The 21,110-nt window shown below is 48.1% G+C and overlaps 1 protein-coding gene across 1 annotated transcript in view; it reads right to left on the bottom strand.

Annotated features, from left to right (window-relative positions):
* Window positions 1-21,110, bottom strand: part of IGF2R (insulin like growth factor 2 receptor) — a 103,525-nt gene that overhangs the window by 6,246 nt on the left and 76,169 nt on the right. The window contains exons 30-45 of the mRNA XM_063096166.1: window positions 20,658-20,794; window positions 19,402-19,592; window positions 17,789-17,915; window positions 17,465-17,584; window positions 16,919-17,175; window positions 16,433-16,651; window positions 13,630-13,779; window positions 11,012-11,173; window positions 9,617-9,824; window positions 9,117-9,263; window positions 8,131-8,365; window positions 7,296-7,432; window positions 4,707-4,821; window positions 3,542-3,688; window positions 2,715-2,902; window positions 677-863 (exon numbers count right to left, since the gene is read on the bottom strand). Coding sequence (XP_062952236.1) covers window positions 677-863; window positions 2,715-2,902; window positions 3,542-3,688; window positions 4,707-4,821; window positions 7,296-7,432; window positions 8,131-8,365; window positions 9,117-9,263; window positions 9,617-9,824; window positions 11,012-11,173; window positions 13,630-13,779; window positions 16,433-16,651; window positions 16,919-17,175; window positions 17,465-17,584; window positions 17,789-17,915; window positions 19,402-19,592; window positions 20,658-20,794 — 2,727 coding nt within the window. The remainder of the gene's footprint in view (window positions 1-676; window positions 864-2,714; window positions 2,903-3,541; window positions 3,689-4,706; window positions 4,822-7,295; window positions 7,433-8,130; window positions 8,366-9,116; window positions 9,264-9,616; window positions 9,825-11,011; window positions 11,174-13,629; window positions 13,780-16,432; window positions 16,652-16,918; window positions 17,176-17,464; window positions 17,585-17,788; window positions 17,916-19,401; window positions 19,593-20,657; window positions 20,795-21,110) is intronic.

Below are 21,110 nucleotides of genomic sequence, written 5' to 3'. Positions count from 1 at the left end.
AGTGAAGAAAACGATTACACGGTAAGAGTTCAGTTTCCTCCTGATCTTAAAGTCTTAGGACAGAATAAAAAGCTTATGAAAAATGGTGGTCTGGATAGAACAGGAAGAATCCAGGAGGAAAGCAGTTTATGACACGTCTGGGCAAAGGAACAAACGTCCGTGGGACGTGAGATGATGGCATAGAGGCACCACCCTCCTTCCTACGCCAGGAGCCTGGGGGCAGAAAGTCGCTCTTACTGCGGCGTGGAAACCAGGCCCCATAGAAGCAGCTTTTCAATTGTTTAAACAGAAAATCCTTCACTGTCATTAAAGTCAAGTTTCAGCATGTAATAACTTGCACTGGGACACAAAGAAAAGATGTGCAAGAACAGGAGAGGAGGCTCAGCCAGCAGCTGCCTTGCAGGCGCTAAAAAAGGGAAGCCGTGGGGGACAGGGACTGGAACCCGCCCAGCGTGGCAGGCGGCGGTGACTCAGGTGTGGGCCAAAAGCAGCACGATGTTGACAATCACTGGAGCTGGATGCTGGCTACCATTTTCACTATTCTTTGCACGTTTGAATATTTCACAACAAAACCTTGGGGGAAACCTCCCGCCCCCCACCCTACACACTTATTCTTGAGCTAAGGTTTGAGAGAGGATGTGGGTGCAGCTTCTAAGTGTCAGGACACTGTGCTTACCCCAGAGGACACACGGCCGAGGTGTACCAAGAGAAGAGGTACTGGCAGTCGGCGGTCTCATGACTGAATTCGGGGATCCCGTCCTTCACCAGAGGGTCGCAGTGGAAGAAGATGGTGGAAGAGACAGACCTGGTCTTATCTTTTCCACACTTAGAGGAGGAGGAAAACACGACATCAAGGTCACCGTCTATCAGGAAGAAAAAGCACACACAACCACAGCTCCATGACCACCAGCTTTTCGATAACAGACCAAGTTTATCTCATTCAGTCCGTAAAACATTTGCGTGACTTCAAATCAGACATGAGGATGCCTCATTAAATGTCCTGTATGCACTTTCCCTTCACAACTTAAAATGGCCACTTGACAAGCATTTACAGAGCCCCTGCCTTAAGTCAGCCTGTAATAAAGAATTGAACCTTGCCCAAAAAGAGGCCTGGCCTTTGTCCTCAGCTAACAGTATGATTTGGAGAGTGGTTTGGCCACACATTATCTGCCCACCTGGAAACTGAGATCAGCCAGGTGGGCAACTGACCAACCAATCAACCAATCACACCCACGCAATGGAGCCCTAACACATACTCTGGACATCGAAGCCCGGTCAGCATTCCTGGTTGGCAATACTCCGTGCACGCTGTCACACATCAGTGCTAGGAATGTGACATATACTGATTCCACGGGGATAGGCCACAGGCTCTGCATTTGGTTCTCTCCTGGACTCTGCCCTGTGTGCAACTTCCTTTAGTGGATTTTAATCTATATCCTTTTGCTATAATAAAATGTAAATATAATAGCTTCCAGTGAGTTCTTTTGGTGAATTACCAAATCTGAGGGTGGTTTTGGGATCCCCCAAACCCACAGTTTGTATCAGGAGTGGGGACTCTACTCCCTCCCAGCTTTGGAGGTGGCTCAAACTCTGTGGTCGCCACTGCTGGGGCCCCAGGCAAGAGGTGCAGAGGTGAGGGTTCAGCATGTGAGTTGGACATGTCCACAGACAGAGGGCAGCCCAGGGACAGCGACAGTGCAAGCATGGCTCAGAAAGGATTCCAGATTCGTGCTGGGGATAGGCTGTTGTGTGTGGCTGGTGCATGGGAGCCAGTCACTGAGCTGGCAAGGAGCCAGGGTCGCTACACCTGGACAGCACATGGAGACTGGAGCTATGGCTTGCGGTTTCCTGTTCCCACCTTTTCCAGTGAAGGGCATGATTCATGAAGTCATGAGTCTTAAAATGCAAAAAGAGGTCTTAAAACTAAGGCTACTTTCTGGTGCTCTGGGATGGACCAGCTGCCGAGCTCACTCCCTCGTCCCTCCGTTCCGTTGTGCAGCGCACACACGCATACCAGAGCACGTGCTGCCCTGGGCTACAGCTGTGTCAGGGAAGCAACCCCTCCTCCCCCCCAGGGCGATCTCCCAGCAGTCCCTCTACAGCAGCGTGGGCTGGCTGTTTCTAGACATGCTGCACTTTTTAAAGTTAATACATTCACACTGTTCAAAAATCAAATCATGAAAGATAAAAAGCAAAATACTAGTTGTTGAAAACAAAAGCTGCCTTTTGAGAATATTCTCTCAACACCTTTACTATTGCCAGTATGAAACCTTCATTCATACCCATTTAAATATTAAAATATTAAAGTATTGAGTATGTAGGCCAGTATCTCCCAACCTTCTCCTTTAATCCTCTGATAAATATAAAATCTCTTCCCCTTCTCTAATATTTTGATGTTTCAAAATAAGGAAGTATCGTGACTAAACCAAGTCAAAGGCAATTGTGAACTTGTACACCTCAGAACCACTGGGTCAGCCCAGGATTTGGTTTTTTGTTTGTGTTTCAACTGAGATATTATTTACCTACAGTAAAATGCCCAGGTCTTACTTGTACTATTCGATTCATTTTGACAAAATGCAAATCGAGACATAGAACTAGACCGGGTTTTTGTTTTAAAATTGATCTGAGATTTCAACTGAGTTTTTTATTGATAAAAATGTGAAAACTCTTCTTTCAAGGAAGTTAAACATGGGACATTAATGGAAAGCACTTACCTTGAAAGTAGTACTTGGTTTTATCGGAAGTTCCAACTTTCCTACTAAAGCGATGATCATTAGGCTTAACCTGGCATATACTGGCTCCAGAGCACGCAGGGTTTGTGGATTTTGTAATGGAGGAAAGCTGGATTTCGTACAGGTAGCTGTCCCCGTTGGCTCTCATGTCCCCAGAGGCGTGGAATAGCCTGAAAAGACAGAAAAGATCACAGGGACTTGGAAGTCCTTCACGAAGGTCATTTATCATACAAACCCAAAGTCTTCAGGACAACTGCAAGGGGCCAGGATGTTTGCTTTCTCGGGCTTTCTCAAGCTAGGGCAGTGCTTCCGTGACCCCACAGAGACTCCGAGGGCACCACCTTCCACTGCAGTCATTCTGCTCCCCCACCGTTCTGCTCTCTGAGCGTTAACGAGCCTTTCTCACACGCTATACCTGGTCAGTTGCCTCAGACACCAGACCCCAAGAACAGCCCCAGTGACAGTGTTGAGAAACCAGCTTTTTTTCCCTTACAAGCTGGAAAGCCCAGAAGACTTCTGCTCAAAATGTTTTCTGAAGGCTCCAGCTTCAGCCCTTGGGCTTATCATGAAGTAAGGGAGGAGGGGGACATTCTTTTTGCAGTCAGGAGAATTCCCCATCTTTAGTGTTAAAACTTAATAGCTGAGTATGCTTTTCCTCGGTTTAAGGAAAATTGGACGACTACTCCAGCAACAGTAACTAAAACACACAGACCTATTTATCTTGCCACACTCCTTGCTGGGAAAAGATCTGTACTGTTGGTTTAATTCTGAATATGTTTGAGTGCTCAAAAGGAAAATGTTTCACTTACTTAAAATAAATATCCCCAAGGCTGACGCTCTTGCCATTTATAGGATTGGTGATGGTTCCGTTCACCATCTGCACCTCCTGAGGCTTCACAGCGCAGGCGGCCCGGGAGTCCCAGCTGAAGTAGTACGTGCAGCTGTCGATGTCAAACCTGGAAGGAGAGGAGCACAGCCAGTCAGCTCCCAGCCAGACAGAAAGGTAAGCACAACAGGTAAACTCTAGCCAGCCCTGAAGCAGCTCGCCGGCTCTCAATAAAGGCACAGCAACCACCCAGGCAGTCAGTTTCTGAGGTCTCCCCTATAGCGTCAGGGCCCCGGGGATAAGCTGAAGGCCCTGCCTGCCCCACCCCAGGGCTGCGGGGCCCTGTTGCTATTCCTGACCCAACACTGACGGCAGCCCTGGACTGGGGTGATAATTTTATTCCCTTTTTCAGCACCAACATAGGCAAGAGGACTGTGAGACAAACTGCAATGTAAGAAAGCAGGCAAACATTCGATACAATTTCTTAATTTAGAAACTGTGCAACATTTAAAATCTGGAAAAATTTGATCCTAGATTTCTGAACTTTCATTTTACAAATATCTCAGACTCAAACTGATAAATCCTTTGACAATTCCTGGGTTTCCCCTTTTCCAAGCCCAACTTCTGGAAGGAATTGGTTTGCTCACACACAGCAGCTCACAGGCTCCCCCTGTTGGCCAAACTCCTCCTCGCAACAGGCACGATGTTGCCTGAATTCTAAAGTAATACGAGAACTTTCTACGTATGGGCCCCGCCTGCTTGTGGGCCCCAGACAAGTTGCTTGAACAGTTGGCCTTGGGTGGTACACCCAACACCCCCCTGGTTCTACTAAGACATTCAAAGACATAGGCCAGTTACATACTGCTCAGCCAGTGCAGACGGTTAGGTCATGCATTTGTCTAGTAACAGTGCATCTCAGCATTTATGTGGGAATCTCTCCTGTGTGGAGCAGCCCTGTACACTACAGGGCTCAGCAACTCTGTCCCCCACTCCTTATGTCTCAGCAGCCAGCTCTTCCTACTGTGACAACCCAAATATCCTCTCACTTGCGTATACATTCCCGATCCCTGATAAAAACCACAGACAGGGATTCCAAAGAGTTCCCTAGTATACTCTCTGCACAGCTCCTCTGATCCCCACCACCTTACCTCTCGAATGCAGGTGAGCCCACCGTCTTTGCACAGGTCAGTTCTATCACGGAGGAGGCAATCTTATTCCCACCACATGGATACCCTTTTGAGTAAGTGACAACAACTCTGTCATCTGAAACACACAAATGATTGAACTGATGTTACTTCTAGTGCATTATAAAAAGGCTCAATGTGAGAAGTCAAAATCTACAAGTGTTTGGCTCCACAGGTTTTATCGACCTATTCTCAACAGCACCACACTCAGTGGAGGCCTGCACCACCATCACTACGAAAACAGCACACCCAGGGTTCGCACCCAAGCCCTGCGCTCACAAGCTTCAGGGCTCTGGGCTTCTGAACGCAGGAGCCTCAATTGCCTCACCTGTAGGATAGGAGTACTATCCAAGTCTACGGGTCTCAGGAGTGCGTGGAAAGTGCCCACACAACACGTGCACATGGCAAGACCTTAATTAATGGCAGCTATCTCTACTGCTCCAATTTCGTACAATTTCTGTATCATTTTAGGTCATTTTCCTGACAGGTCCCCTCATCTGGGCCTCCCAATAACAATAGGGCAGGACTAAGCAAAGGAAAAACCACAGAGACCAACTTGGTTTTTCTCAGGCCTTCTGACTCTTAAGTCAAGCTCTGTCGGCTTTTGAAAATGACATGTTAAAAGAAAAACCAAAGCCCTTTAACTTTTGGAGAAAAGTAGGTACACACTTTAAGTTACAAGTGTCACAGGGTGGCATGATGACCAGGTTTCAACTCCAACGTCACTGCTCAGAGACCGTCCACCTATGCTGCCCAGGGTGTGTCCCGAGAGTGGTCTGGGCCCGCCTGGCTCAGCAGATAGACCACGGCTCTGGGGTGTGGCTCTGTATCTTCAGGAGGAGCACATGCCCTCCAGCTCCTGATGCCACACCCTTCAAGGCGGGGAGGTATGACAGAAACAACACGGGTATGGTACTAGCTTCCCAAGTGCTCTCTACAGAGCATAGGCCAAGGTACCAGGGACTGCTTGTGAAGGGAGGTGGGAGGAGAGACACCAGGCTCTCAGCCCTGCCCCAAATTCAAAAGTTCTCCAGCTAAATTTGTTCTAAATATTGGGCCCCTATGCAAATTTTGCAGAAAAGAGTTCCATATTTTAAGGAGAATTTTTTAACTGCTGGAATATAGGATCAAACTAATTAGGTTTTAATAGACCCACTCTCCCTTCTGCACCTCAGCTGCTGTACCTGTGAAATGGACAATAACACCTACCCTAAGGAGGTGTTGAGGTTTAAACATTTACAAAGCCCAGGTACTCGATAAATGTTAGTTCCTGTAACAAAAAGTCCACCTCTGCAACCCCACATGGGTGTACTCCATCAATGAACACTGGGGTCACTGCGGTTGTCCTTGGATGGTGTCCTGTTGGAGCCAAAGAGTGAGAGCCCACCTAGTGTGTCCGATACCAGGAGATTATTCTAGTTCCAGTCATCAGGAACTCAGGATGCCAAATGCTGGCCTCAGGAGAAAGCATGAACTCTTCCCATCTGGCCTGGCCTGACTTGCAAGATGGCACTCACCAAGCGGAGGGCAGCCAGCAAGTCACCACTGGCAAGTCAGATGATCTGTTTCTATGTTACTCACTGGACTATTCTCTTTTGTTCCTCCTGCCTCAAAAACTTTTAGTGAAGGCTTAAGGGAAAGACTGGTCAAATAGATTATAGGGAAAGAGCTACTCTCAACTACCCTCCCACCCTTAGCCCTTCTCAAGCAATGTGGAAACGGCAACACAGCTAATTAAGAATCTCCAAAGCGGGGACACGTCTCAAGCTGGAGGTCTGGCCACTACCTGCCGTATGGCACCTCTCCCTCTACTACTAAACTGCAGAACCTGGGTTTGACTTTTGTCAAGGGTGATGGTGATTTCCTTGGAATTTCCTTTCCCCATTTCAACATCTCAAGCTGACTTAAGTCATCCTATGGTGTGATCAGAACAACTCAGGGAATCCCACTCTAGCTTGAAGGCAAAGGTGGATTTTTTTCTTTACCGATCTCTCCAATACATTCCAATTGTTGTTAAACTGAGAACACTCTATCTTCCTCCTTTAAATAATGAAAGAGAACATCTTTTCCTCAACAACCAATTGCAAGATGAATTTTCTATTAATACTTTTGGAAAGCATCATTACTATTTTCCAAATTGTTAAGACATTACGAAAATGTACCCCTGAATTATCTCTACCAAGTGCTTGTGCACCTGTCTGGCTTTCCTAAACAAATACCTGTGTAGACACAGACTTAGGCACTCCATCTGCAGCTAGATCATATGAGCTTCAGAGGAACCGAACATTCTGACTTCCTCCTGGACAGAAGCACCTAACCACAACCGCCAATGCCTACTAAACACACAGACTGCTACCCGTAGTCTCAGATAGTACACAGTAGCACTTATTTGAATGTTCCAAGAGCTGCCAAAATGCCTGACAGTCCTCAGGAATCACATCTGGCAGTCCCAGCCCAGCCCGAGCCGACTCTCCCATCACACCAAGCATACCCTCACCTTCCCAACACAGACGCAGACCCTCGGACCAATCACGACACATGCAAAGGCCTTACCTATGACATCCAGCTTCTGCGTGTGAACAAGTCCCAAGACCTGTACGTCACCAGATGCGCTCCTTTTGCATATGCTGGCTCTTTCAGGGCAGTCAGGGGGCCCTTTATATATTTTCTGACATAAATTTATATAGTACCTACAAAATGACACAAAAGGAGGAATGCAAGTTTGGTCTTTGCCCTAAGACACTTAGGGTGAGGCTCTTAATGTCACTTTCAGAAAAAAGTAAGAGTTCTGATAACCAAGTGTCTCACTCCATTGTGAATGTAGCATTAAAATAGTTTTTCCAACAGAAAAAAAAGGGGGGCAGCTTGAATCCTGGCAGGTTCATTACCTCATGTGGAGCTCAAGTTCATGCTCCTGCTCTGCGGTGAGGCCCTGCAGACAGAGTACCTGGCAGAGAGTGGGCACTCTGCACATGGAGCAGTCAGGACAGCTAACCCTCCCACCCAGCAAAGCCTAAGGAGTTCTTGCCCAAGATCTAAGAAAATCAACACACCTCCCACCAACCCAAGCAGTGGCCAGACCCATGCCCAAATATGAACTGAGCCTAGCCTGACTCAGCCCATCCAGCTTCCTTGGGTTCTGAAGATTCCGTTTTGCTCTCCAGGACTCCGTTCCCCCCACCTCCAACTTCAGAACCATTCCCAGTGCACCGGGACTGACATTTTGGGCTGCCTCCCAGAGCACAACTGAAGTCAAAGCCACCATCAGTATCACAGGTATGTGGGGTGCTTATCTTTTGAACCATGATGAGCCAACTACCATCAAGAACTCTTAAGCTCCCACCTGCTGAGAGCGTGACACCCCTGGCCAGTGGTCACGGGTACTCACGAGTTTCCTTCATGGACGAAGGTCCAGGACCCCGTGAGAGAGGACAGTAGCCGCAAGTCGTAGGTCTTGTGCTTCTGAATGAACTTGCACTCCATCTTCTTTGGAGGGCAGACAACTTTCGTCTTCCACTCAAACGTTACCTCGCACCCACGAACTTCATTGAAGACTTGTGGCCTTCCAATGTCCTCATCTTCGTCGCACTTAAATATAATAGTAGACGTCCGGTGGCTGTTTGCTGGAGGGGCACGCATGAAAGTGGTCAGACCACGGCCAGTGTCCAGAAAATAATAAAACACCTCTACCTAAAAACTTGAGTGTCACCCAATGGAGCAAGAGTAATGTTCTATCAAAATAAGCCTCCAAAACAAAACTATAGTAGTCCCCTGTAAATTTAACATCTATAGTTCCTTAACAAGTCCCATTTTGCTCCCTGGTCATTTACAGAATTACACAATTTTCCATTTGTTTATCCGGATCTCCTCGGGAACGCACATCGTGTTAGTAGGATCCTCTCATGACACCGATCTCTAAACACTGTGGGAGCAAGGGCACTAAATCTGGCTCATCACGAAACCCCAGGCCCCGCCCTTTGCCTGCCACAGAGCAGAGCATCAATGAATGAGTCCCCTGGTTTCCTGAATACTCACTGTCCACCCTAAACCCATGACAGGCAGCAATTTTGCTTAGGCATGAATTCGAACCACCAAGGCTGAAAATTGGTACGTGGACGCAAGTCCCTGCAGCTAGCAAGCGGGCCCAGCTGGCCACTGTGCATCCACATCTCAACACAGCCCTGCTGCAGTCTGCAGATCAGATGACCCAACGATCCCATGGAGCAATTAAAACATTTTTCTGTGAACGTTTCAAGCAACAGAATTACTGCCGTTCACTTGGACATCCACAAAGGTCTCAGAATGAGCCGAGCCTTGAGAGGATCAGTGTCTGTGGCAACGGGCCACGCCAGGACGCACCGCTCTCCTACTTACAGTGTTTGCAAAAGCCCCACTCGTGGTCTCTGTCGTAGTTGGCGGTTGTGCTACACCACAGCTTTGCTCTTCCCTCCACCACACACTCCTCGTAGCTCTTCCCGTTGAATATGAAGGGAAAGACACAGGGCTCACCTGCATCAGTTTCTGGAAAGAAGAACATCCAAACAATCCAGATTACCAGATTACATCAGCTGTGCCTCGACAGGCATGATCACCTAAGAAAGCACAACAAGGAGCATTTAAAGGACGCTGTCCTCCCTACACTACCCAGGTGACAGCCAGGATTCACCTGACAAAACCTAACAGGCGACTGACAACATGTGCTGTGATTCAACGCTGAGTGTTCACACTCAGGGCTGTGATGCGATGGTTCATGTTCAAATCCCACATTTCAGCACTCACAGGACTTGAAGCTTCATCCCTCACTTTTTTCCTGACACTAAGTCTAACTTCATGTTTACTAGGAATTTAAAATTGACCCCGCTGCAAAGATTTACCTGGAGGGCAACTATCACCATTCATGTAACTTAAAATGACTGCTTCGTCCTGGTGCCTGTAATCCAGTGTCATGGATGCCAGCCGTCCAAAAGACGCCCCCTTGCTCCTGGAGAGCAGACAGACGCCTCCATCCTTACAGCCTCCTTGGTCCAGCCCAGCCGCCGCGGTGCACACCCCCACACTGTATGTGCGCGAGTCTCGAGTCACCTGGACAAACACCGAGCATGGTGTGAACACAGCGGCAGCCCCTGGACCTCTGGGGATGAGAGAACTGCCACTGCAGCCTGCGCAGGAGATGGGCACATGCAGAGAAGCTAGGCTGTCCCTGCATCAGAGCTGTGCTGACCTTCCTTCCCGCCAGGCCCGGGGCCTTCCTCCAGAGGGTGCCAAGGAACATCCTGTGGCCCTTGGCATCTCCCTCTGTGGCCCCTAGGAAGAGTCACAGCTACCTCCACGTCTGGGCCCAGTTTCCCTCCTCCTGCTCCCTCCTGACTGCCCTGCCTGTCCTCTGCAACTGGGGCCCTCAGCCCACCTTCCTGAAGCCCACGTCTACTCCCTTGAGACAGGGAGCGGCGAGCACTACACAAGTCCAGAGTGGATGCTCCACGCTGAAATGTGTGCAAGCTCCACCCCACCTTGGCCTCACACCTGCTGCATGCCTCGTGGGAGGGTCCTGCACGTGGGCAGAACGTGCCTTCCCACGAGCCAGGGTGCTGGCACCTGGGCACAGAATTCCCAAGTCTCCATTCAGCTGCCATCACAGGAGGTGCTGGAATCCGGGACCTGGTCCCCACGCTGCTTATCTTGGCGATAACTAGATCACCACCACCCCTGGGCACGACCTTATGGACATAACAACAGTCCACAGACACACAGGCCAAGGGCTCCAGCACACGTTTCTCCAGTCAAGGGCACCTCCTAACCCTTCTATGCATCACCTCTGGGGGGACAAAGAGCTGCCCCTTATAATAATGCCAGGTTGGAGACAGTGGATTTCTGCCAACCACACCAGTTCTGCCCTTGCCCCAGAGCACATGGTCACGTGTGTGTCCCCGAGCCACCTTGCTTGTTCTCTGTGATACAAAATGTCCCACTGCCCACATCACTGGGTCACTCGATCCTCACGAAGCCCTATGTACAGAAATACTCTGGCCTGTGAGGCTCAACATAACTATGAGCTGTGTTTAGCCACACAATCCAGAAACCTTCCTAACACACTGATCTTAGGTACCCTACAGGGAGCCACCCTCTCCAAGTGCTGTCAAAGTGATCACATACCCCCTGCTGGTCACAGACACCACACTGCCTAAAAACACAAGCAAATATCAGAAAACAAGCCAGGCATCGGGACGCCACGGCCACCTGCGATGGCAAGGCTTGGGCAGCAGACTTACCTTAAAGGTGCTCGTGGAAAGGCTGGACAGGTTAAAGCTGTAGAGCAGCTGCTCGTCCGTCAGAGCGCAGCCCTCAGTCCTCACTTCATCAGGACAGACGATTGGCGTCTCCCACTCGAACACAAAGTCACACTCGCTGGTCCTTAGCAGCTTAGGAGTGCCCTGGTGTCAACAGAGCCACAGGGTGTAGGCACAGCAGCTGTGCTGCACTGCTACCCCTCAGCAGGTGCCAGAGATGCAAGCCCCCACCCACATGCTGAACGCAGGAGAGGGAGTCTGCAGCTGACACTGTGAGGACCGGGGACGCTGGGCACCCCGCAGCGGCCTCTCTCTGGAGGGGAGGAATGCTCAGCAACAGTGGCTGCTGTCCTCGTGGCAGGGACAGGAACCTCTGACTCTTCCCCGATGCACCCCTGAAACTCCCTCACTGACTCCAGGTCATCATCCTTCACTTAAGAAGAGAGAGCCTCGATGTTCTGTGCCATGAGTGCAAAAGAAGAATGGGAGAAGTCTTTAAATGATCCTTAAATGTCATGAGAAAGAAGTCTGTGAAACTGAGCCCTGCCACTGCAAAGAAGGGCCAAGTGCTCCAATACGCGCACAACCAGCATCTTCACGCCGCCACCCGACACACTGTGGGTGGCTTTTATAATGAGGGCTAAACACAAGGCAGCCAGTTATTCCACAGGCTGAGTGTTCTCAGATCAATTTATTTATCCCTCCCCCTCATCCAAGAGCAAGAAAAACAGATAAGGCAGAAATTTCATTTTTAATTGTTGCTAAAAATCTTTTTTCTGTGATTTAAGATGAAAACCACAGAAGAGAAAAATCTCTTTAAAATCTTTCCACAACTGGAATACACATTCAGTGTGAGATGCCTCATTCCTAAAAACATGTAACCAGCAATCATCCTCGGTGTGCAGCTGATCTGAGAATCCTCTAACATAACATCAGCTAATTGGATCTGTAGAGTTGTCAGCGGCTGTAGAGCTAAGTACAGTTCCATGTTCTTCATTTGGCAGTGTGAGACAGTCAAGTGTCCCTCACTGAGAGCTGGGTCTTTGAGAGAACAGAAGAATCCCCTTCCAAGAACGAAGTTCTACTGAAAATGGAGGCCTTTCTAAAGGTTAAGTGCATGTTGTCTTACACCACGTGTGTCTTCAGAGGCATTTACAGACACCCTTGCACAAACATGCAGATACATCTACAAGCAGATAAGGGAGTTGCCTGAATACAGCGTCACCCTTCCTTGATAACTCAAATGGTCATTACACTCAATGATTCATGAACAGGTCCAAGGGCTTTAAGGTGCCCTGGGCCTCTGTATGGAGTGACCCCAGGCAGTGGAACTTTCTTTTTGCCCCACTCTCAATCAGTATAATTTCCTCCTTGTCAGGCAGCTGCTAAGTCACTTCCTGACACTGTCAACATACCCGCATCTAACCTTCGTTGTGACCTTTCCCTTTACAACCTGCTCCAAGCCAAGAAGTCAGAAAGTCATCTCCACTGAAATTCTAAGACACCTAAGAGATCCATCTTCCATCAACTGAACTCCTTGGGATCAGATGAGCCTTGCAACTCATCACCTTTAGGATTTTAAGGGACAACTCAGGATATTTGATTTCTAGTACATAACACACACACACACACACACACACACACACACACACACACGTCTTGTAATCAAGCACATTAATATTTATTTCTGCAGAAAGATGAATATTCACATTACGTGGGATGCATACAGACCATAAACAGCCTTAGTCTATTCATATTAAAGGAGTTACAAGTTTCCAGAGCTTTGTGGATTTGGGAAGCACAGGCAAGAGGCTGTGTAGCATGCTCCCCGTGGCACAGAGTGTCCACCCGTGCAGCAGGCAGAGCTGCTTTAAGTCCCCATAAAATGGGGCCTGGAGTTTACCAATTTATCTCCTGTTCACAGAGGGAGCCATGAGAAAATGGATGCAAAAACCCCTTATAACAAAACAGAAGCTGGTGGTGTTTTTGTTTTTTTATTTTTTATTTTTTGGCAGCTGGCCAGTACAGGGATCCGAATCTCTGGCCTTGGTCTTACAAGGCTCTAACCAACTGAGCCAACTGGCCAGCCTGATATTTTAAAACTGCACATAAAATACCAGCCAATAACCTCCTCAGGAGTAAAATGTACTACTATGTTGTGGCTATTTGATTCCAGAGGTTTTTTGTTATTTGCTAACTTCTGAATTTTGGACTATGTCCTCAATGATTATAGCTGCCCAAAAGTCTGTCTGACTTCCCAATAAGAATAAAATCAGTAATGTTATAGTAAGGAAAAAAAAAATTAACACTTTTGGTTTTCAGTCATCAAAGGTAAATGTCATCTCTTTACTCAAGGGTTCCATGTTTTTAAGTTACAGCAAGCCTCTATGTGCTGTTAACTCTATGTGCTGGGCGAGCTTACTTATTCCTTAATTAACGATTTCAAATCATTCAGATGTACCCATGATGTACCATATTATCCAAGCATACATTGTGAATAAAGGTATCCTTCGACCTGAAATGTGCTTTATGGTTACCGGGCCTCAGCTCCCTAATCCATATTCCTGCGACTAGCTACAACAGGTAACACACTTACTTACCATGCTCACGCCTCTCTTACAGTGAAATGCAATAAGTGAGGTGTAGTTGAAATGCTTGTCCGCTAAGCAAGGTGTACTGCTTTCAAAATTCAAGTAAATTTCATTCGCTACTGGATTGAGTATTGGAGGTCCTGCAACCCGGCCAATATCCTAAACAAAGAACAGGAGCAAACAGTATTTCAGGGAATTAGCTGTTTCCAAGGTAAGTGGATAAGAGCTAACACAGAAATGCAAAAATCATACCTCCTCAATTCTGAAATGAGTAGCATCTAGAGAAACTGGGTTAATACCAACTCAAGTGAGAAGTCTTGCTATCCAGAACCTTCAGTATGCCAGTGGTTTTTAGTTTTGATCTGAAGGTAAGGGTAGTTCTATTTCTACTCATATGCAATCTTCAGAGATTCTAAGCAACAGGAATTTCTCTCTGCAGTCATATCAAGAACGCTACACAGTCCCCCCCCACTTGATGGTGGAAGGCAGGAACCCGAGTAACACACCCCCGCACAGTGCTGACCCATCTCCCCTGCCTGGCACTGCCTGAGGACTGCACATTCACTGGGCAGGACAGTGCCTATGAGGTATGTCTCTCACATACAGGGAGAGAATGGTCTTGTTCACTATCCATTTTTATTGCTTAGCACAGCATCTGACGTGCAGTGGCTACTAAATATTTTTGAATGGATAAACGGATGAAAGAAAAGTGAACGGCCAGGAATGGTGTATGTAATGAGAGTGTGTGTGTGCATGTGTATACAGTATATGTGTGTGTGTGTATATATATGTGTATGTGTGTGCATGTGTATATAGTATGTGTGTGTATAGTATATGTGTGTGTGCATGTGTATATAGTATGTGTGTGTGCATATAGTATATGTGTATGTGTGTGCATGCGTACATAGTATGTGTGTGCATGTGTTATAGTATGTGTGTGTGTATAGTATATGTGTATGCGTGTGCATGTGTATATAGTATTTGTGTGTGTGCATAGTATATGTGTATGTGTGTGCATGTGTATATATTATGTGTGTGTATATAGAATGTGTATGCGTGTGCATGTGTATATAGTATGTGGGTGTATGTGCTGTATGTATATAGTATGTGTGTGTGCATGTGTATATAGTATGTGGGCATATAGTGTGTGTATAGTATATGTGTATGTGTGTGCATGTGTATGTGTGTGTGTGTGTGTGCATGCATATATAGTATGTGTGTGCATGGGTATACAGTATATTTGAGTATGTGTGTGTGCATATAGTATATGTGTATGTGTGTGCATACGTACATAGTATGTGTGTGTGCATGTGTATATAGTATATGTGCGTGTATATAGTATGTGTGTGTGTGCATATAGTATATGTGTATGTGTGTGCATGTGTATATAGTATATGTATGTGTGTGCATGCGTGCATAGTATGTGTGTATGTGTGTGTGCATGTGTATATAGTATGTGTGTGTGTGTATATAGTATATGTGTATGTGTGTGCATGTGTATATAGTATTTGTGTGTGTGTAGTATATGTGTATGTGTGTGCATGTGTATATAGTATGTGGGTGTATGTGTTGTAGGTATATAGTATGTGTGTGCACGCATGTATATATAGTATGTGGGTGTATAGTGTGTATGTGTGTGCATGTGTATGTAGTATGTGTGTGTGTAGTGTGTATTCCTGTGTATGTGTGTGCGTGTGTATATAGTATGTTTGTGTGTAGTGTGTATATGTGTGTATGTGTATGTAGTATGTGTGTGTGCGTGTGTGTGTGCGTGTGTATACAGTATGTAGTATGTGTGTGTGTTTTGTTCTCAGTGGCAATGCTCTTCATTCATCACCATGGGGCATGTTTGGATCACATGACACAACACCCTCTCCAATTACAGAACTTATTACTGTTTTAAAAATCTGACAACAGGTGGCCAAGCAGAAAAATACAGCAGATCGGACCTCTCAAAAAATGATTACGACTGAGGACCCCCAACCTGCACTGTGAGAAAGGATGTTACCCAAGTGCTTCCTCAAGGTTCAGTTTATTCAGGCCCTCCAGTTCTTACACAGTTGAAGCTCTGTTAATTCATATTGTGGCCGATTTCCCCACCCACCGCCAGCGTTTCTCCACACCAGTGCCATATAATATCCATCTTTTAAAAGGACATCTGGATATCTCACGAGAGGACTCAACTTTTAAAGCATGTAAATAATATAGAAACTAATATAGAAATAGACAACTTTTGAGATACATTTCAAGTACTAAGACACACCAAGGTTTTGACAAAATATAAATGTAACTCATGCAGACAATTTGTAAAGATCCAAATCTATATTAAAAAATGCTTATGTAAAACCAAAACTTCAAGGCAGAACATTTAGCTATTAGCAAACTTGATGTTGCCCTTAACGAGAGCTTGTTATCAAAGAAAGTGCTTGTATTTCACAAGTGTTTTAATTACACCAGACAAGCATTTCAAAGAAAGAAACCAAACTATGCCAATGTTCTTTCCTGCCACTTTACCTAAACACTTCTCTTGATTAGGGTCAACTCTGAGGTTCCTAACATGATACAGAAAAGTCTATCTATACCTATGTGTTCAGATTTTCTTACACAGCTGAAAGACTTTCTGGCTACCATTATCAACTGATAGTTCCATGTACAAACCCTCACAATAATCTTCTCTTAGCAAACCCAGAACACACATAGTCCCAGCTAACTTCTGCACTCTCTGCTTGAGTGACTCTCCATTGAAAGCAAGAAACACAACACAAAAGTTATTGCTAAAAGTGATCTCCACCCTTGGATTTCCCACACTTACTATTGGGGGACCATCAATGGGAACCTTGCATACAGCGGATCCAGCAGGACAAGCCACCCCATGCATAGGGTTAAGCGGCTGGCAAATGTTGATGTAGAAGTCAGGGTCAGTGTCGGAGTCATCGTCCTCACTTTCGTCGTATGCTTCATAACCACCAGTGCGGTGGATGAGAGGGGACAAGTCAATAATAGAGCTTCCATTCCTCACAGAACATTCCGTCTGTTAAACAGGAAAGACCGCACTTAAGTCTACAAAAACATTTTCCTAATCACCATTAAGTCATCCACAAAAACTAAACACTAAAACAACAACAAAAAGCCCAAAGACTGGATAAACATCTCAAAACGCTTTGTTACACAGCAGCTGGCACTTTCACTCCACTTCAGTAGTGGGACAATCAGGAGTGGCTGAGGTTGGTGGGGTCTCGGTGGGCAGGGGGTAGGGGGGTGACCCACAGTACTGACAGATGCTGCCGTGCCGTCTCACCGCTTGTTCGCAGGCCAGAGGTGTGTGCCACGAGAAGAAGAGTGTGCAAGTCTGCTTGTCGAGTGAGATAAGCATGGGCCTGTTGGTCGGCCTGGCCTCGGGCCTGCACACAAAGCTGATGACACTCTTGTAGCTCAGGCCAGATTTGGAGGGACAAGGGGAGCCGTCCTCATAGACCAGCTGTAAGACCTGATCCACATAGCTCAGCCTCTTGTTGGCCTTGCCCACACTGATCCGGGTCTGTCCGAAGCAGGCCCCTGCACCACATGAGAAGGGTGGAAGAAAAAACACACAGTCACAGATTCAGTGGCCAGTTTTCCGATAAGAAGTCTGCAAGCCCACACTACGAAATCATAGGTAAGACAGTACACGTAACGTTTCATCACATGGCCACACATCCCCATGCCCTGTCAGCTGACTGCTGCAAGAGATAAAAGCGTTTGACCTGCTGGCTCCCCTCATCTCCTGTGCCATGGTCATGCGGTCAGGCCGGGGACAGCCTGTGGATGGGAAAGTCAGATGACGTGGGAGCAGCAGCGCCCTTACCCACTCCGGGAGAGCAGTTCTCATTCTCCTCGCAGATGCTCATGAAGACGAGCCCCTTCTCGCTGTACGCAGCCGTGAACCCAGTTCTGCCACTTAAGGAGGTCAGATCGAACAGGTGTCCTGGAAAGCAGAAGAGGAGGGGACACAGTGACCCCAGGGAGCTCACACAGGTGGCCAAACACACCCCTACACACCACAGAAAACTTCTGCCCAAGGAGCCTTCCTCCCCACAGCTGCTCCTTGGGTTTCCCCCACCGTGCCGGGGCTGGTGACTGGCACTGTCTATCCCCTGATCCGGGGCTGGTGGCCAGCACCATCTCTCACCTGTGCTAGGGTTGGTGACCTGGCAGTCGTCGTGCACATTGCTCTTCACAGGACAAGCAGCGGCCGTGGGCCAGGAGAAGGTGTACTCACAGTCCTCCACGGCACTGATGAACATGGGCCTAGAGTTCTACAACACAGGACAGAGTTTCCACAGTCATCGCACAAGTTTGATGTATAGCATATTTCAACTTATACCACGGGGAAGCTTCTCTGGAGAACACCAGAAGCACAGGGAATTTGTATCTCAATGTCTGTATGGGATGGGGTGCAGATCGGAAAAGCGAAGGGTCACTGTGTGTTCCCAAGGGGGCACTGCGGGCTTAATATGCACACACAGGCAGGTGAAACTCCCCAGAGCCAGAAAACCCACTCTAGGGCCAGGAAGGTCTCCTCAGGCGGAGGCAGAGGCACAAGGCAGGGGTTAGGGACAAGTGGGCAAAGGATGTGCCAATGGCTACTGGGAGACACAAATGAGGAAATAATTGATACAATTCTAAAAAATGAACTAAAATCTGTTATTATGGTCAAAATGAAAAGACCCACCAAAAGAACTGTCATTTCTCCTAATCCTTCCACTGATCCTGGTTGCTGCTTGCTCTGGGCATTTCAAAATGCTCACGTCCACCACAGAGCAGGGTGAGATCCATTCAGCAGAGCCTCCTCCCCAGCTAAAACCCACAACAGCTTGGTGGCCTGACCTGACAAGCCCACACTGGGGTCCAGCCTCCTGGACAAGGGATGCAGAGCCCGACACACCACCTCACCTCTCCTTCCCATGTGGAGCCCAGGGCCTCCCTGCTCAGGCACAGATGAGAAAACCCCGAGGGCCAGGCTTCCGGGGCCCCTTGGCTCCCGGCTCTCTCCTCTGCACTTTCTGCCCAAGAGGAACCCTCACCTGCCCCTCCAGTCAAGGGGCATGTCCAGTACCTGCAGCTCCCCTGTCCCAGGCTCCTCCAGCACTGCACAGCTGCAGGGTGCTGGGTGGCCCATCTGAACGCTGAGCAGACTGCCCAGAGGACCTCATCCCCAAACGCAGCGACAGCCCTAAGCACACAACAGCCCACAGAGCTTCACCACACCCTCAGAGAGAAACCATTGACGCAGGTGACGCCCCACCGAATGCTCACCTACTGTGTGCCAAAAGGGACACTCAGCACTCCCTACCCCTGCTCTCTAAGCCTCACAGCAACTGGCCAGACAGGCGTGCCCGTGCGATTAACAGGGAGGCAGTTTAGAGTGGTAGGTAATTAGCCAAGCAAGGCTGAAAGAGCCCCTCTGACCCAGTCCTGTCCAGCCTTCTCGCTCTTCCCAAGCTGCCTCCATGGAGACAAAGGGCCTGTCATCAGATATCACTTTTTCTCTACCACCTTCAGGGGATTTATCAACCTCCAAAGAGAAGCAACTCATTCTGAAATAGGATTGCCAGGTTAAGCATTTCAGGAGCCAGGGCGGAAGTCCATTTCCCCGATTGCTGGCCCTGGCCCTCCACTAAGCTGTGTCACCCTGAGCTCTTCACTCTGTGTCTCCAGGGAAATAAGGACGTGGGTGCCATTGACCCTCAAGGGGGCACAGCTCCCCAAAGCAGCAGCGGGGGCTAAGAAGCTTCCACCTACCGTTTGGGTCTCGCTGCAGGTGAATCGGATGGTGGTCGACCTTTTCCGAATCTGGTCTGGACACGAGTCGCCGTCAACGTACTTCAGGATGGTTATGCCATCTCTCCACTGCGGCCCATCCCTCACCTGGCCCAGGTTCAAGGGCTTGGAGCCATTCAGCAGACACACTGCCGCCTCAGGAGGGCAGGGCTCTGTAACAGGACAAGCCATGGTCAAGAGTTACCTTCAGTGAGTCTCCAATCTAGAACACGACTTTTTCTGGCAAGGAATGTTAGACTGCCACAGAACTTCACACTCCTTACCGCCTGCTCCTTCTTTCACACAGGTCAGACGACAATGACACCCATCAGTCCTCACTCATGTAAAGGCTGTTTCACTACAGATGGACTAGGGGCAGGCATGGGATATGGAGGGGTATTCAAGATGCAATGGGCTGAATTATTTCTGAACCCCAGATATGACAGGACTAAAATTCCTACATTAAGCCAGTGGAACATTGTAAACGGCCTACACTCATGCACTCTCTCTATTCAAGAAGTTACCAAGGGCTCTGCTGGTTTCTCAGTTCCCGAATGTCTGTGCCAAGTGCCCTGGGTGAACTAATCCCACACCAGTGGGTCTAGAGCACAGTGAGGCAAGAAGAGGGCCCTCAGCTTCAAACCACAGAGGATGAAAACCACTTTCTGTAGTTAAAAAGCCAGTACCCGCTTGGAGTTGGGCCGTGTAAGATGTGGGTGGGGCTGTACTAAACTCCAAGAAAACGCGACAAGTTGCATCTTCAAGACTCCAAGAGGCCGTGGGTGGCACCAAGATCACTGGGGAAAGCTGTTGGGCCCACGTGTGCAACTGATTTCTAATCTCGCCCAGCACTAAGGGCTTGGGTGAGCTGGCCCTGCGTCACGGGAGGACCACCCCACACTCAGTACATGCACAGCCGCACAGCCGATCCCCGCTCCATCCTCCTGCCTCCCCTGCTAGTAGGAGCTCACTCGCTGCCATCCTTACTTCTATCTGCCTCTATCTCCTCACGTTCAAAAAAGGTCATAAGGCTCCCAGCAGTGCCCTCGGCACTGGTTTATCCTGGGCCACATGAGGGTCAGCTTAATTAGACCCTTACATGACTCCTCCTGCTGCTGCTTCTTGGCCAAACTACTCACATGCTGCAGAGAGTAAAGCACCTTCAAAGAATCCTACTCCTACTCCATCTTCCCTGTTGATGTTGACTACAAGCATCACCCATGGAGAGTCCCTCTCACCAGTGCCAGCCTGTGGAGCCAGAGACTTGCAAACGTTGATGAGGTAGTGCTCAGTGGCCCCTGTCCTGGTGATGGCTTCCCAGTTGTCACTGTACCTTGACAGGGATGAGAGGTCGAAGGGATTGCCCGCCGTGTCTCTGAAGGGAAGAGCATGCTGTGGTTAGGGTCAGTTGTTGCTAAAAACTTAGCACTCTTTCTGGAAAGGCTCAAGTATTTCAGGCACAGTCTATCTCTGACACCCTGTAAATCAAATCTCACCCAGGGACAGAATGTTAGGCTGGAAATGAACTCTCTCACATCCAATCACCAGCAACAACACAACTCTGACTTCAGGAAACTCCAACACTTGCTTTAACAAAGTTAAGTGTTAGCAACAACAACAAAAACAAGTCTGACAAACCAGCTCTGTCCATGCTTTAGCCAGTGGGCAGGGGAGCTTGCTGGCTAGAGCTG

This window comes from Cynocephalus volans, chromosome 5, assembly GCF_027409185.1.
Source record: "Cynocephalus volans isolate mCynVol1 chromosome 5, mCynVol1.pri, whole genome shotgun sequence".
Classification (NCBI taxonomy): domain Eukaryota; kingdom Metazoa; phylum Chordata; class Mammalia; order Dermoptera; family Cynocephalidae; genus Cynocephalus; species Cynocephalus volans.
The sequence above is the reverse complement of the archived record's forward strand: the minus strand, read 5'-3'. Positions and strand labels throughout refer to the sequence as shown.